The sequence below is a fragment of the Lepisosteus platostomus genome, chromosome 18 (assembly GCF_059453375.1).
Source record: "Lepisosteus platostomus isolate fLepPlt1 chromosome 18, fLepPlt1.hap1, whole genome shotgun sequence".
Classification (NCBI taxonomy): domain Eukaryota; kingdom Metazoa; phylum Chordata; class Actinopteri; order Semionotiformes; family Lepisosteidae; genus Lepisosteus; species Lepisosteus platostomus.
The window spans coordinates 5,391,488-5,408,340 of NC_142628.1; the positions used below are offsets into that span (position 1 = coordinate 5,391,488).

A 16,853-nucleotide genomic window follows, 5' to 3' on the forward strand; every position below is an offset into this window, starting at 1 on the left:
ACTCATTTATGCAGAATTATGCTGTATTTATACATTTTTAGTGATGACGATACCACTGTTTTATGGTGAATGTAGAAATGAGAGGGTGTCAGATAAATAATTTAAAGAAAAAAAAAAAGACACCTATTTGCTATGCAGCAACAAGACATCAGAGCGTGACATAATTATGAACAAAAGGCCTGATGAAAAATGTGAGGCATCTGATTGATGAAAATCGAGGCTGCTCTCTAATGTCCAAATCTGGAGGGAGCAAGCTTCTACACAAAGCAGGTGGGTGGGCCTGCCACCTTCATTTGCATTTTAAAAGACAGCGAGAACCGCAGGATCCTTTCATTTGTCAGGTCCTGTCTGAGGTCTGGCCAAGCCACTACACATCCTCAGAGGGAAACGGCGCGCAGTAGATGTTGCCAAGACATCAGCAGAGTACCTTTTCATCGGGGCATTGTCTGGCTCCTTTTGAAGAGCATTCGTCTCCAAGATCCTAAAGCTGAGAAAACAGACACTTGAGACGCGAGTCGTGAAAGGAAAGGTTCCAGGGGGAAACGAGTTAGATGGCACTTCACAGATTTGCTGAGAGAAATTCAGGTTGAGTGAGAATTATTTCCTAATACGGTTAAAGGATGATACTGTGTGAGCATTTGCTGCTCATTCATAGATCTAGGACCTCAGAACATAGAAATTGTGTGTCCATGCTTGAGTATAGAGACCTACATGTGAAGAGAATGTCAGAAAACGGATCTCCTCTCACAAATGAAGAAAGGAGTATTTTTTATTACCATCTGCAGTAGGTGAACTGCATTCTGGAATCACCGACATACAACTAAGCCAGTACCTAGTGACCTCCTAAACATGAAGACTTCAGCCCATCTATATTTTAAACTAGAAAACAAAAGAGATAGCCATGTAGTGTTCTTTTTTTATTTGCATTGAAATTATTCACTAATTTAAAAAGTCTCCCTGCTTGGACTTATTGTATCCACTCCAAATGTTTATTCCCATCCTTTGGAACTGTGAAAATTTTACCCTTCTTCTCCAGTTAACTCCCACAGAGTAAAAACGTGCTGATGGGCTCACTGGCCCCGGAGTGAGTGTGCCTGTGTCTGTGTGTGCCCTGCGATGGACTGACGTCCCGTCCAGGATGTATCCTGCCCATTGCTTGTCAGGCTCTGGCTCCCACTAGGACTGAATGGGAGGAGTGGTTATCGAATGGATGGATTTGTAAACGAAGCGAGTGTGATGTCTAGACTGGTCTCTGCTCGACACTGTGGTATGGGCCCATGTGGATCTTGAGACCTGAAAATAAGGACTTGAAAACAAATTCTAGGATTACTCCAACACCCCGTGTTGTCTTATTCTTTTCCCTAACATATTTCATGACTGCTCCTATTTTTCTTCAAAACGTCTTTGAGCAGTTATAGCCTGGAGCCTGGACTCGAATGTTTATATTTTAAAAGGTGTTGTATATCAAATGCAAATTTATCAACCATTACATTTAAAATATGCAACTCCGCTGTGGCCTCCTGATCCTCAGGCTACTCCTCTCCCACTCCACTGGAATTCAGCAGGCTGCTGCTGGGCAGACAGATGTTTCTGACAAGGACAAGCAGCAGGTTCCTTGTCATTTTCCAGGTCAGTGTGGGCGAACAGAGTGTTCTGAAGATCAGAGCAGCTGCAGGCCTGACAGGATGACTCACTTCATAAAGGTTGCATCTTTGCAGTCACAGAAGCCTGACTGAGTGATGGATTTTCTCTCTGAGGTAGTGGATGAAAGCTCATGGTTCAGATTATCATTGCACACTACCATTCAAAATCCAAGTGTTAGGTTTGGCCGGTTGTTTCAACATTGTGACTTCTATGCCTAAATTCATTAATTTTTTCCTCTTTAATGATTAATTTCTACTAAAATGGTGTTCTACTCAAATTAGCATGTTGTTTGGTTTCAAAAGAAAAAAATGAGAGATATTAACATATATAAAGTTTGTTTTAAAAACATAAAAACTAAAAAAAATTGGGAACTTTTCATTGTCAGGAAAACAACAAAACAAAAAGTTTACTGCATTAAGTTATATTAATAACACAAAAATAGTCAAAAATCTTCAAAGCATATAACACAGCAGTTTTAAAAAGTTTTAAAGGTATCTGCTGAGGATTTGTGTTAATATTTCAGTATGATTTTTTTATGTGTAATATGGTGCTTACAGGTTAGGACTACTCTGATCATTGAAGTATGGCTAAAGTTATCAATTGGACATGACCTATCAATTTGTATGGATTTAAATGTCAACAATGGGACAGATTAGCATGTAGAAAGTGATTTTTGAAACTTTTAATTTTTGCCTTTTTGATAGACAACCGTATTAGGCAAGGGAAAACGACAAAATTGGTCCAATTTTCGATGTTGAGGACACAGCACGAGAAGACTTTTCCTAACACTGCCTCGGCACTATTTCAATAACCTTGTCTTCAAGCAGTTACACAATTGACTCCAAATTAGTCTGGAACATTCAAAACACTTAATGTCGCTGATTTAAAGTATTTTAAAGGTTCTGCTATGGATCTGTTAAGGACTCAACACTTTTCCTCCTTTTTTGTGGAGGTTACAAGTATTTCCCCCAGCAGTGCTGGATCTGTCCCCGATATCCGGTATATTTTGATGGAATGGAACAACTGGAATGTTTGGATCACTTGCCTTCTAAAAAAACCAACAAGCTAGATGGGCTGAAATGAATTTCTGATCCTTTACAGAGCCAACTTCGCATTTGTAGAAATGTTGTCTTCTCTTTCACCTTTTGTGACCTCAATCATCACTTCGTGACCATCCACCTCTTACACGAAAACCTCTTCAAAGCACTCTAATCAGCAAGATGCCACTTCCTCCTCCCCCGGCCATTCTCAAGGTGTGAGCCGCGATTCACAAAACCAAGGATGAAGGAATTCTGCCCTGCGCTAATGGGAGAAAAAGCACCATTGAACTCTCTACCTCTCTGATGTGCTCTGATGCTTCATAAAAACTGAAAATAAAGTCTATAAAATATGTTGCTTTGATTAGCAGAAACTCTGTCATAAAGAATTCAGGAGTTCAGGAAACCAGTATTGATGTGCTCTATCTGTATTTTTTAATAAAAATAATTGTATCTCTTACTGCATTTTATAGCTGTCTCGCACTATCATTTGTGTTTCTAGTGATTCTTCTCAGACTTTAGAATTTTGTTGCATAGATTTTATTAACAGGCTCTGTTGTGAGAATCTACAATCAATGGCAAATGAATATGAAATATATTAACCTTTGCATTCAACATAATTACCCCTGACACCCTCTTAGTGTAATAGTGCAAGTGCCTTTCCATACAGTATGTGTACTATTGACATTGCAAACAGAAATTACCATCCAACAAAGTGAATATTTTTAAAGATTCTCTATACCTCTGTTTAGTCAAGTACTGGGTTTTATCTCACCTTGGAATGTTCTATACTGAAGAAAGTTAAGGGTGTGTACACATAACACAAACTACAGTTTGAATTTAAATTAAAAAGTATATTATGAACGGAACTAAAAAACTAATAAGGAACTTAAGATTAAAAGTGCTCATTTATGATAGCAACATAGGAATCCTTCTGTCAGTCACCTTTGGTAAAGTTAAGATAAATTAAGAGCACATTACAGGACAAGTGCTTTCTTGAATCAGTTGTGCACCTTGCTGACAGACAGACTGTATATTATTTTGTTTGTAACATGTGCTTCTTTGCCGTAATGTTGACAGCAATAATATAAGTGAAACCTACAGACATCTGTTATGCCACAATGTGCTTAAACCATTGAATATACTACAAGTCTTTAAAAGTGTGTTCTCTTTCTTCTTTTTTTCAGCATGGAATAAACCTATTACTTGTTCCTTTGCAGCCTACGCATGCTGACGCAGCTCCCCACCTGAACTACTACCGTCTTTAAAAGTTTTTGTTTGCAAATGGTATTTTCAAGGTGTGCTTCAATGCCAAGGTAGAATCAACTTGCTCTGCGGACTGCAAGGAGTGCCACTGGGCTACTGGTCTCCGAGGGTTAGACAGCATGTCTGCCCAGTGGCGAAGCTGGTTTCCTGTGGCATCGCAGCCTAGGAAAATCTTGCCAATTGCTTCATTTTTAGTCATCTTGTCATGGTCCCACACAGAGATCACCAACTGAACTTTCTGGAAAAGAAATATGATTCTTTCACTGGAATGTTTTAAAAAAATGCATTTTAAGCATCTCAGTATTACCAACACGTACAGCACAAATATAGTAATTGCAGCACATGGGTTTGTACCATTGATGAAGTATTAAATACAGCGTAAAGACAGACTGCTGTGAATCTTACTTGTATTTGATTAAATGACACTTCAAAGGTGAAAGATTCATTGAAGTATGGGTTTAATGTTTGCTTTTTCAATGTTGTTTTCTTTTTCTTCCACTTCTTCTTGTCCAAAATTAACTGCACCTTAACATATGGATCTTAAAAGGAAACAAAAAGTTAGACAACATGCCGCATAAAGTCCGTTTTCTAAGATTAGCTTGATCTTTCTAGATGCGTAGATATCTACAGTACGTGAAGACAAAGGTACAGAAGGCTTGACAGCTTAAAGAAGTGTTTCAGAATTGTTCTACCTTAAACAAACTTGACACCTTAGTTTTCAAATGAGCTCTAAGATAAATTAATTCCAAAGAAAGGGGTGTACGTTCTTATTTATCTATAACTGTTAACGTATCAACCAGTAATTTACTGTATGTTCTTAGAGTTAAGTAATGTCCAAGTGTATCTTAAACTGCTCTTCCAATAGTTTGATTAGATTCACCTGATAAACCTCCTGTGTCCATTTTTTTCAGGTTCTTAGCCTCCAGAATGATAACGGTCAGTTTGCTGGAAGTAGGAACATAGCGCAAAGAGAAGCAGATATCGCCAAGGTTTTCTTGCTGTAATACAATTCAAAGAAATGATTAGGTGCACAATGTTCTCTGTACAGTATTATAAAATACATGCAGAAAATTGTAAGGTTTTTTTCAGGAAGTATCTCATCCATTTTTAGCAAGATAAGTCAAGGAACTTTTTAATGAAATTTATTATTTTCCTGCATACTTTCTTACATTTGCAGTTTACAAGAAAACTCCAGAATTGTAGAATACTGTGTTAACTAGGGGCTACTTGTGTAAACAAGAGGTCCCTTATCACCAAGTCCCACAGCTGCAAACAAGCAAAGAACATTTCACTTCTTATTCATATCCTCCAGCTCGGGCGCTGACAATTATTACTGCAGGGCATAACCTTGGTTGTTACTGTAATTAAACACTTATGGGAGGAAAAAAATTAATTATTTTTATTTTATTATACCGAAGTACAAAGAAATAAATGTTTCAAGGACTGAATGTTTCTACCTCAAATTTGGATGCCTTATTTAAGTCTTTCCATTCTTCAATCACATGATTCCAGTCAACAGTGCTGAGCTGCAGTCTCAGCTCCCCAATGATGTCATGTTTCGAAAATCTGTTGAAGTCGTAAACTTGCATTACCAGCGTCGATTCATTGAGCTCAGAATGAGGTACCTGAATTCCACCAACAGAAATAGGGATAGATTAATTACTTTTATTTTATAAAGACTATCTAGTGTAATAGAAAATAAAATGTAAAGCCATTTCCAAAAAAAAATTGTTTGACATTATGGTAAATACGTTACATAGACAAGATCAGCTAACAGGATTGTAATTGAGCAGGATACATGGAGTGAAAAATCTCATATCAGTTTTATCTATTAGTACTCTAGTAAACAAAAAATATAAGTATTGTTAGTGGCATCGTATTTATCATAACAATACAGCGTAATCATTTACGGGAAAAAATATATATTTTCTTTTAAGTACATTTTCTTGGTTTCAGCTACACTTGTGATTTGCTCAGATTCTTCATGAAATTCTTCTCTTTCGATTAATCCTTTTCACCTGAATTTGATCATTTCTGGGCTCCACCTTACAGGTTTTACATAAATAAAGCCTTTCATTAAACGTGATACATGCTTCTATTTTCTGTTTTAAATAAGATTTTAAAAATTAAAATAAAAACATTTTTAATATGGCAACAGAGCCAAATTATGATTCACTAAATAAGTAATTAAATTAATATTTAAATAAGTCTTTCAGAATTTGAATTTAAGACTCCCTGTAAGCAAGTTAATTATTTCTCTCCTTTTGTTGGGGAAGCACACTCCTGTTTTTCAAACACCCACCCATTTTCTAATCTGGTACAGGTACAGGGTACAGGGTCGCAAGGGAACTGAAACGGAGCCAGGCAAGCAACAGCCACATGGCAGGATACTCCTTGGACGTGACGCCAGCCTGTCACAGGGCACTCATACACAGACATGAACACGCTCACACCAGGGCCAGCGCCCCCAGGAGCCAGTTCACCTTCTATTACTGTGTGTCCCTGGACTGTGGGAGGAAACCTGACCTGAAAGAAAAACGTCCCGCGGACAGCACCCCAGGAATTTAACCCAGGACCCCAGCGTTGCGAGGAAACCCTGCTAACCACTGCACCGCCGGGCCAACCGTTCGGAAAAATAATGCGGTGGATATAGATCAAATCGTTTTGTGAATAAATGACGATTTCCTTATCTGGGGCATGAATACCTGTGAGAACACTGCGTGGCTCTTACCTGGAATTTGAACTGCTCGTTGAAGACCGGGTTGAGAGTTTTCCTGAACACTTTGGTCTCGTATACCTTTGACTTATTGGGAAGCAGGTAGAGTTTGACATAGGGGTCAGACGTACCACCAAGGTCCATGGCTTTTAGCTCTGCTGCCTCCTTCACACCTACAGTGAGCTGAGCACCAAGAGAGATGCACACATCAAGCATAGCTGTAAGCCTGTATGAGTCCAGATAGCCTTTCCTTCCATTAAACTGTAAATTCGTGGCAATCGGTTAGATTTTTTTTATTTTTCATTTTGGACCTTTGGCATTTCAAATATTTGTATAGACCGTTATGGGTTATGAGGTGTTGGTATGTGAATTTTCAGCATCAATACTGAGGAATTGTCAAATATACTACTATATTAATAAAAATTAAAATGTAGGTGGTAATTAATAATAACAATATAATAATTACAGTGATATACAGTATGTAGTTTTAATAGGGAAAGCTACCTCTGTGCTCTGTGTATTGTATTCCAGAGAATACAGCAGTCTTCCCTTTGGTTTTTCCGCTGAACCGTAGTCTATATCATCCACATCCGGCTGCACCTGCAAGTCACACAATTTGTCATTTAAAATCTGGGAATTAACTGCAGTAATTTAACATCTTTGCAACAGCTAGTAAGCAGCAATGTATTTTCTCAAGACACTGAAAACCATAGTCTATATCAGCTGCCCATTCCAACGGACACTTTAACATAGCACCATAGAAACAAAGTCCCTGATGAAGACTCCCACACCTTTTCCCAAAAGCCTGAAGGACTCCCAAAAGATACATAGAGATCAACATCACTGCAATCTGTATGTGTAAAGGGCATCATTTAAACATTCTGTCCCAACAGTTCTTAAAAACGCTCTATATATTAAGGATCAGTACATTAAATGTACTGTAGTGCAGATATTTTTTTGGTTCTTACACTGGCATCATAAGATATTTGCATCTACAGTATAATCACATTGTGAATATTCCAAAAAGTGGGATGTTTCCAAAACACAACTGGGAAACAAATGGTAGCCATATTTATTCAGACTGCTGCTCAGCCCGAGAGAGCTACCCCAAACATCGCATCTTCCGTCAATACACTGACGTCAATGCATAGGGAGACAAAAAGGAACCTGTCGTCGCTGCTTAAAAGCCAAGGAGGCAGCAGGGGCTTGACCCACAGTAAAGCTGTGCAGTTAGAGCAGAGCAGTAGTAAAGGTCACACTGAAAGAGTGGAGAGACACCGCACTCTGTTCAACAGCACACAGCCCTGGTCAGAACGCAAGAAAGAGGAGGCCATTCAGCACATCTAACACAACTAGTCAGTCATTTCTCAACCAGGGATCTCCCTCAGCCGGTTCTTGACAGGCCCGAGGGCGGGGGCTGAAGCGCTGCGCTGATCTCACCAGTGCGGCTGTGGTGGCTCCGCTGACACTCTTCAAGCTGATCTGCTCGTCCTTTTCCTTCTTCCTCTTCCTCCTCTTCCCTCTGCAGCAGCACTTTACGCAAATGCACAGGAGGCAGATCACAAAGACGAGAGCAATCAGTGCTGCTATTGCATAAATGGCCCATCTCGGCACTGTAAAAAAAAACATATAAAAATATAAACATAGGGGTAAGTGAAAACATTATAAAAGACCCACTTTCCATATGTTTTCTTTTCTCTGCCCCTTTTCAAAAGAATCCAATGGGATGACAGAAATAACTCGAGACTGTACTGGAACACAGAGAGATCCTGCAGGACTAGGGGAGACAGATGGCAGGACGGGCAGAGGCAGTGCACTACTTACATGGGATCTTGTTGAGCCACTGGGTAATGATGTCAGGGGCAGCAGTGGTGGTTGTGTTAAAAGCTATGGAGGGTGTTACAGTGGTATGAGTGTTAGTTTGGTTTTTAGACAAGGCAGTTTCCGGAACCATGATTTCTGCTCTTAACGACAACACCTGAAAGAAAACAACGCTGGGATTAAACCTTTACAGTTACAGTTATTTTGAGCTCCATCCCAGTCAAAATTATTTTGAGATCTTAGAGGTCCTTAAGGCCTGAGAGTGCCCACTGAGACTGAGAATCCCTGGAAAACAAATGGAAAGTTTTCATCAATGCTTGTTCTGTAAGCATTTATGGTGGATCTGTTGATTTTTAATATTCTAACAGGGGTATAATCTCACCAGTACAATACATTTTATAACTTACATTATGAATGTGGCCTCCTTAAAAACAGTCACAAAGCCGTAAAAGGCTGAGAGTATTGGAACAGCAAGATTCAGTCAGAAAAAGTAAAGCAAAATCCAGTGGGAACTGAATCAGTTTACAATACAAAATATTGTAAAAATAACAAACAAGACAAAAATATCAGATAAGTTCTACCAGAAACAATTTCATTGATCTCTAATGGGTGTTTCTAATTATACTACAGTAAATTCAATTACAGTCCACTAACACTCTAATGGTTAGAATCAATTCACTGCTTAGCTATGAATGTAATAAATAAATTCTCATGGATTAAGATTTCTATAGCCATGTCTTGTTGTGACACAAACTACCACTTCTGAAGTGTGTTCCCTCATGTGTACGATGCTGTTTGGAATTCCTTTGGATAATAAATGCTTTCTAGTTATAGTGATTATTAATCAAAGCACATTTTAACCTCTTATCAATATACCTGTAGGTGTTCTCTAACTCTTGCTGAAATTTCTGAAACCGATACAGTACATGCTGATAAAACCTTTTCTCCCAAATGTAAAGAATGCTAAATACAACAATACAACTAGAACTACTTTTTACAACTGTGGTAAAGAAATGTGGCACAGCTGAATTCTCGGCAAGAACCCAGAAGCAAAAATGCGCTTAAACTCCCCACTTTCACAGCAACAGCTCCTGTAGTGGGATTTTATTTGCAGTATTTACTTTCAAACACTGTTGCCGTCAAAGAGAATTGACACTGACAGGAAGCTTTGTCCCCTCCAAGGATAAACAACAACATGGAGAGCTGCCAGCTGTGCTTGTTGGCTGTTTAAACAGGGTGTGTGTCAAACTTCAATACTTTTCCTTCTCTCACTGCTACATACAAATGAATGCAAAATGTCCTTCCGCTTTTACTATAATTAAGTAGCAAAATGGGCATTCCAAAACCCTATTTATTGTGTGTACTGCTTCTGTACTGTATTTATCCATGATATTGGAAATCCAGATTAGTCATTGCTTTTCAAAATGTCCTTTACACTTCTAGCAATTCTAGTCAAGCCCCAGTCATCCAGGACTTCAGTGTTTCAGGACAAGATGGGAACTGGCATCATATAAAATACTGTATGTACCAATTGATTCAAATCTTTATTCACACACACTATATAAAAGCTTAGCTGAAATTAAATTCAGATTTACCTGACAAAACCACCATCCAACCAAACAAAATAATTCATACTTCATACATTTATCCACTACTGTACCCACAGGTATGTGAAACAATATATAGGACCTTACAACACATTGTACTTGAGACACAGGAACAAAAAGTTTCCATCTTCAGTGGTACAAAAATAAAAGTAATTTGTAAAAACACGCTGGTATCACCATGTGGCTCGAAAGAGAAAAATGAAACTCTATAGAGGTCAGTTCAGTAGATGAATGTGCAGGTCTGGCAAAACTAAAACATTCAATGAAATTAAGAAGTTCATCAAGTCCACCAATTGTACAGTAATGACAGGTCATACCACATCTTCTGTATACAAAATTAATAAAACTATATTCATTTCCCCACACGTTTACATCTGGCCACTGATTAATCCTAATAATTTGAAACATTCACTTACTTGTTCAAAAACAGACTAATGTAGAGGAGCGCAGAAGGCCGGCAGTATATCTTACTGGGTCTCGGGACCTGGCTGGCCTCTATATTGTTCGGCGGACTTCTACATCACAGGGATCAGGCAACAAGGAAGGAAGTGATTTCCTCTTGTGAGGAGCTGGTAAGTGGCTGGCAATGCAGCCCATACTTCAGCACAATGAAACTTCTTGAAATCTGTGGAAAACAAACTGCACTGTGCTAATGGGACTTTACAACTGCACACAGTGGCTTCACAGTAGTGACTTAAATCTCTTTTCAGTCGTGTAAAGCTGATATGCTTCTAAAATAATTACTATTGTTGCTTTTTATAACCCCTGTCATGTCATGACTCCCTTATCTGAGATATGCACACTGTACTGTACATCTATACTGAATCACCAGAATAGCAATGACATCTAGCTCTTGTGAGAAGGAGGATGCAATCCACACTAAAATCTTCTTATAAGCAATTAGCTCAAAGTAATATACATATTACACATAAAAGCACATTACACAGAAGAAAAAATAAAGAGAATAAAAAGCCAGGAAGGCCAGGCAGACATGGGAGAAAAACAAACACTGAGAAATTCTGTTCTGAGAAAATAGGATTTTAAATAACTTACAGGGGAACTGCAACATTATTTTTATATCCTGGGGTTAGAAAGAATCGACATTGATGAGTGCATTTCAAACCACAATGAAAGAAAAACGTAAACAGTAACGTGTAAAACCTGCAATTTATTTCATCACATACACACAACTTCCAGTTACTGTATGAGCAGCACAATATTGTAGGCATTGTCTGCGATTTAGAAAGAAGCAACAACTTCTAGTGATCTGAAGCAGCCCTATTACATCTTTTTTAATCCAATAGGAAAATTGCTCTCAACTTTGAGATGTTTTTGCCACAAATACTACTTGATTTCTTGACTATAGAGCCCACTGTGTCCATATGGTCTATCATGAGCGTGTATATCACAGCCCTACCTTTGTCCCTCGGACAATTATTTTTTTCTTGAGTATAAACCTGTCACTCTCATCATAGACTCACAAGACAATGAAGCACAGAAACCCACCCATTTAAAAAAAAGACTGATAAAACATGCACCACACACCCCTTCATTAAATTTACATTCTTATGTCATTCTTTGATTTAGCAAATCTGGGGGAGAGTATGTTCCATTGAAAAGGACAGAATGTCTTTAGTTTTTGAATTGGTTATGTAATGTTTTATATATACAGAGTATAGACACATTCTCCACTCGTAACGTCCATTTTCAGACTATCCCACAATTCTTTTCAGAACTTTTCAGAACTGTCCTCATCTAGCTTAGCTTCACTTACTGCTTGATTTCTTCTGGTTGCTTTACAGGTAATCCTTATCCTGGCCATTTTGATCCATTGAAACATACACCAATATTTCCTTGGTACAACATTTATCTTTTTTTTCTTTTTTTTAAAATTTAAATTCAATTATTTAAACATAACTTGATTGACGCAGCACACACTCTGTTCTGTTAGGTTCTCTATTTCCCCACTTAGGTACAAATGTATTTGTGTCTTTAGAATCACACAATCTTCCAAAACAATACCAGACCATCTTTGCAGTTAGTTTTATTCAGACGTCCATTTCTGTGGTGATAGAATTCACTGAGGCAATGACAAAGCTGGGGAAAATGGTTTCCTCTGGTTTATTAACTTCATTTTCTCTAGGATGCATTTGATATTAGTTAGTTTTCTTAAGACCTTTTAAAAACAGTTAAAAAGAAATATCCCCCCAGTGTGGTACAGATCTAGTTAATGTTGCCTACTTAAGGAGGAGAAGAGTAGTGATTGAAAAAATGAACTTCATTGGGATAACTTCCCTTTATACATATTTATTATACAATATTTATACATACAGTATATAAACGGTATTGGGTGAGATTAGATTTTGACCTCCTCCCAAACTTCTGTATGAAACTTCATTCAGTGACCACCTTTGCCCCACTTCAGAAACCACAAAGGGCAGTCCTTTAACCAACAGCTTCACTAACTAGGCAAGGTTTAGTCAAATATAATGACAGCTTTGTACAGTTGTACAGTTTGCATTTATGTTTCACGACAATGTTTTTACCCATTGAAATTCTGGTCTTATATTTATATTTTGAAGATAACAACACCTGCAGGTCAAAAGAGCTAGTCTAACAAACAGGTTTTATGGCAACTACATAGCTGTTTGTACCATCTCCAAAATGAGGTAACTGGAAAAACAATATTAAAATGCTAAGTGCTACAAGAGGCTCTCAGTCTACCTTTCATATTTGAATTCTATTTCTACTATTCCTTGTTTAAATAAAACATGCAGATTGCACCTATTATTGCACTCACTGCTGTGAGTCATCTAGCCCACAGACAATTGTGTTTTACATGTATGTGTAATATACCTGTGTTCTCTGAACACAAGAAGTGTCACTTGTAGGCAAGAGGTCACAACATATTAGACAAATGTGGCCACTAGGCAGAGGAGACAAATGCTCCTGGCCAGTATTGTGAGAGAAATATGTGTGAAGGAGATATGAAACAGATTAAGTGAGTCTTCCAACACAGGTATGCTGAACCCCAAATAGTACTAAAGGTTTAATTTTTAAGTGTTTAAAGTAAAAAATGACAACAAGGGGCAGGAACACATCATTCTAAATGCTTCACAAAGGGAATAGGAACTTTACAAGAACATGGAGGAAGGTTCCTGCAATTAACTGTACTTTTCATTGGTTCTAAGGCATAATTTCTTAGTTATAGATATTTTCTAGTTACAGATAATGAGTCCTAGATATCGTCACACTGGTGACTGCACAGTACAGAAACTGTCAAATAAGTAACTTCAGCAGAGAACCAGAAATGCTACAAATATAAAGCTACATACTGTATATAAAACAAACTGCAAAATCACCAAATCTGTTTTTTTTTCCACAGTCTTCTAGTGCCCTGCATTGAGGACATGAAAGAGAGGCAGTGCTGTTGTGTTTAAAATGATAAACCTAGAGTACCTTTAGATTGCTCAGTAATTCCTACAGTTGATAAAGTTTTCCATAATAGTATAATGTAAGGTGTAGTCTGTTTCACTATAATGAGAAAGAAGGAGGGCCTACTTTAGGTTTTTATTGCAATGACAAGTGTAAATGCCTTCTAGTTGTTTCATCTGGAGTTCTTGGGTGGACACACTTGAAAACAGTGTAAACAGTGTAATATCCCTGCCAGATTTCACATTAAAGCACCTTCAAAAGCATAATGCAAGTCCTACACACCTTCACTCTTAGGGGTCAACAGTACAAGCAGCAGATATGTTTTTATAGTCTAATTTGTTCTTAATTTATTTTGTGTTTTCACAGTTTTGGGGTTCACAGTTTAGTTTAGAAATCAACCACATCCCAGATGCACAAATAAATAAAAAGGAATTAATTGCCATTCTGTAACTGAAGGATAGAGATTTCACGTCACATTTTACATATTTGGTTTCTAAATTAGTTTTCACATTAGATTTCTAATTCCTGTGCTCCAGAACCAGAGGAGCGTTTCTGACGATTGCCTGCAGAATAACTAAGTCAGATCTACCAGACAAAGCCTCTAAAATACAGTAATCTTTGATTTATGTTCTACAGCATCCCTAATAACGAGAACAAATCTTTTTCAACCTTGTGTACTTCTGTACGTTATTACAAATAAATTAAATACGGTCAAGAGACCTTAGTGGTAACACTGTATTCAGACTGACCTCGGACTCCACCCGCAAATACTAAATATTTCTGGCGGAACACAGTCTTGCTCTGACCTAAGGCACGAGTCCACATTGCATTCTGAGCAAGTCTGCCAAGTTCTATGTGGTTCACTTCAAGCGCATCTTGTAGCACTGTAATTCCGCACAACATCATTCTGTGCTTACAATCTTGACCACTAGAGGGCCGCTCAACCATGAAACCCCCAAAATTCAGCCGTCGAGTATATCCGATCTATAGAGAATAAAAAAAAAAAATCCTGCAAAGTTGTTTTGAGGTCCGAGTCGAATTTATTGCATTGAAAGGAAGTTGTCCTTACCAAAACAGATTAGCCAGGCTGTCGTTATCTCCATAAAGTCAATCATTTTAGCAGGGGAAGTAGTTTTCTGAGCATATAGTACAAATGACCATTTTAGAGATATTTAAAAACACACCCACATATGTTTGGTGTTATATTACATCCTATTTTGGAATCTGTAGTCAAATGTATAATAAGTCATTGCATATTTTAAGCATTTCCGAACCTGATCTTAAATTCACTTCAGACACCTTGAGCACACACAACTCTTCTGCCACAGCTCTGCAGACATGACCAGAAGCCATTTTTAAAAACCTGATTCTCATTACCAAGACAAACATAAACCAAATTAGCTTTCAAATTTTAAATGCAAAATGTATACATACCCGACCACCTACTCCAAAAAAACTGACTTGTCTCAAAACATGAAGTGCACTGCATTTCACCTCCTGTATGTAAATATTTCCCTTTATTACAGGGGCAGCAGAAGCCAGTTTTGCCACAAATAGGAAGAAAACTAATTCCAGAAACACATTCAGTTATTTACCACTTTTATTGTTAGAAAAAGAATATCTCAAGTTTCCCCAAACTTAAATGCCCAACGTTTTCTGAATTGACAGCAGAAGTTATTTTTATTAAATGTTCACCCATTTTAGACATTCATCTCAAATGCTTGACTATATACTCTTAACAATTCAGCCACACAGAGAACAATTATAAGAAAAATTAAGAAGAGTTAAGTTACATTCCATTGTCTCTGTTGGCAACTGCACAACCATTCTCAGTTATGAACACACACTTATTCTTTGGAGGCCTAGAGGAAACAAAGCATTCGGATAATAATAACCTGACATACGTTTCAGATTTCATTTTAAATAGCAGCAGCCCCTGCAAAACTTTCTGCCGTGAAACATTTGCTTGTTCTTTTATTAACATCAGATACAGACACAATCAAGGTGACAACAGGTGGAAAACTATGTCATTTTAAAAGATATGGATTCGCGTACAAATGTACTTTATTATAATTACATTTTAATATCTCATTCAGAAAACCAGAGGATGTGCTGTCATGAGACCTTGTGACTTATACATCCATGGTCTTGACATGATGTGAGCTTTTTTCAAAGATGTAAGGGAAAGCACCTTTTTTAGTAAAAATTATCTTGACTGTAAAATATATTTCTTTTTTTCTTTCTTGAGTCATTAATGTTATTTATACCGTTTTTAAAGCATTAAATGCCAAACTTTGGTTCTATGAAGTCAGAAAAATTAAAGCTACTGTACAGACAGTGTATGAAATTACATCTTCACAGACATCATAAATCATAGTAATGATGAGTCTGAAATATTCCAACTGCATTTAGTTATTAGAAGTACTAAATTAAAATGTTTGTTTATTTGTTTGCATACAATGTTCAAATAGTGTTTGGCGGTATTTGTTTTAGAATTGTACTACTGTGGCTTGGAAACAATGTGTGGAAAACAAAGACTTTAAATGCAAACAAAATTACTTGTTTGTTCTCTGATTTAAATGCCTCTGAATACACACTTTTCTACTTTAGTACATCAGCTATCCCACATACTGCAGTTTTCTTTTTTCAAACAAGTGATGTTAAACCAGTCTAATTATACATTTTCAAGAACCAGATAATACATTTCCTAAGTGCTCACAACTACAAATATTTCAAATGATCTAATAGTGAAAGCCAACACCATAAACTCAAAAACCAATAAACAGAGACAGCTTTCTTGGCTACTTAGCCTAGGGAGAGGTGCTGTAGAAAGAACATGAGACACTTTACAAACAAGAAGAAGCAATTCAACCCATCTAGTCTGTTTGGTCCTTAGAAGTTAATGGCTCCAAGAATCTAATCCATACTTTTCTTGAAAGTAGCCAGGGTATCAGCTTCAGCAACATGGCTGAGTAGATTGCTTCACATGCCCACAACCCTTTGGCAACAAGACAAAAGGTGGGAGCTCTTGGCTCTTAAAACAAAGTGAATTAATTAAAAAAGATCACTTAAGTTTCTTACCTAGCTTCTGAAGAATAACACAAGTGTTGCAGACTGAGGCCAAGATGCCTCCCTGAAACAAATTAGCTCATGAATGATGGTTTCAGGCTATCTCTCTGTGCTTCAAAGCTTCTCTTGTCTCCTTCACAATAAACATTGTGAATTGTTACCAAGGCTTAACGGGCACCAAACAAGGTTGTCAACTCAAGAAACCCTTATATTGCACAAGTGTAACAGAACAGTCCTAGCCACACCTCACCTTAAATA

At 37.5% G+C, this 16,853-nt stretch overlaps 1 protein-coding gene across 4 annotated transcripts; it reads right to left on the reverse strand.

Moving 5' to 3' along the window:
• Positions 1 to 3,205: 3,205 nt before the first annotated feature.
• syt8 (synaptotagmin VIII) lies at positions 3,206 to 16,815 on the reverse strand. Of its 4 annotated transcripts, none has more exons than XM_088611182.1 (10): positions 16,608 to 16,815; positions 10,563 to 10,716; positions 8,488 to 8,641; positions 8,104 to 8,276; positions 7,168 to 7,263; positions 6,679 to 6,846; positions 5,405 to 5,572; positions 4,828 to 4,945; positions 4,353 to 4,486; positions 3,206 to 4,185 (listed from the first exon to the last, which is right to left on the reverse strand). In XM_088611182.1, exons 3-10 carry the CDS (start codon positions 8,615 to 8,617, stop codon positions 3,946 to 3,948), a joined length of 1,227 nt encoding a protein of 408 aa, XP_088467308.1. In that variant the 5' UTR covers positions 8,618 to 8,641; positions 10,563 to 10,716; positions 16,608 to 16,815; the 3' UTR covers positions 3,206 to 3,945. The 4 variants fall into 4 exon arrangements, with proteins under 4 accessions (XP_088467308.1, XP_088467307.1, XP_088467309.1 ...); XM_088611181.1 differs by having other exon boundaries at positions 10,508 to 10,716; XM_088611183.1 differs by lacking the exon at positions 10,563 to 10,716.
• Positions 16,816 to 16,853: the final 38 nt, after the last annotated feature.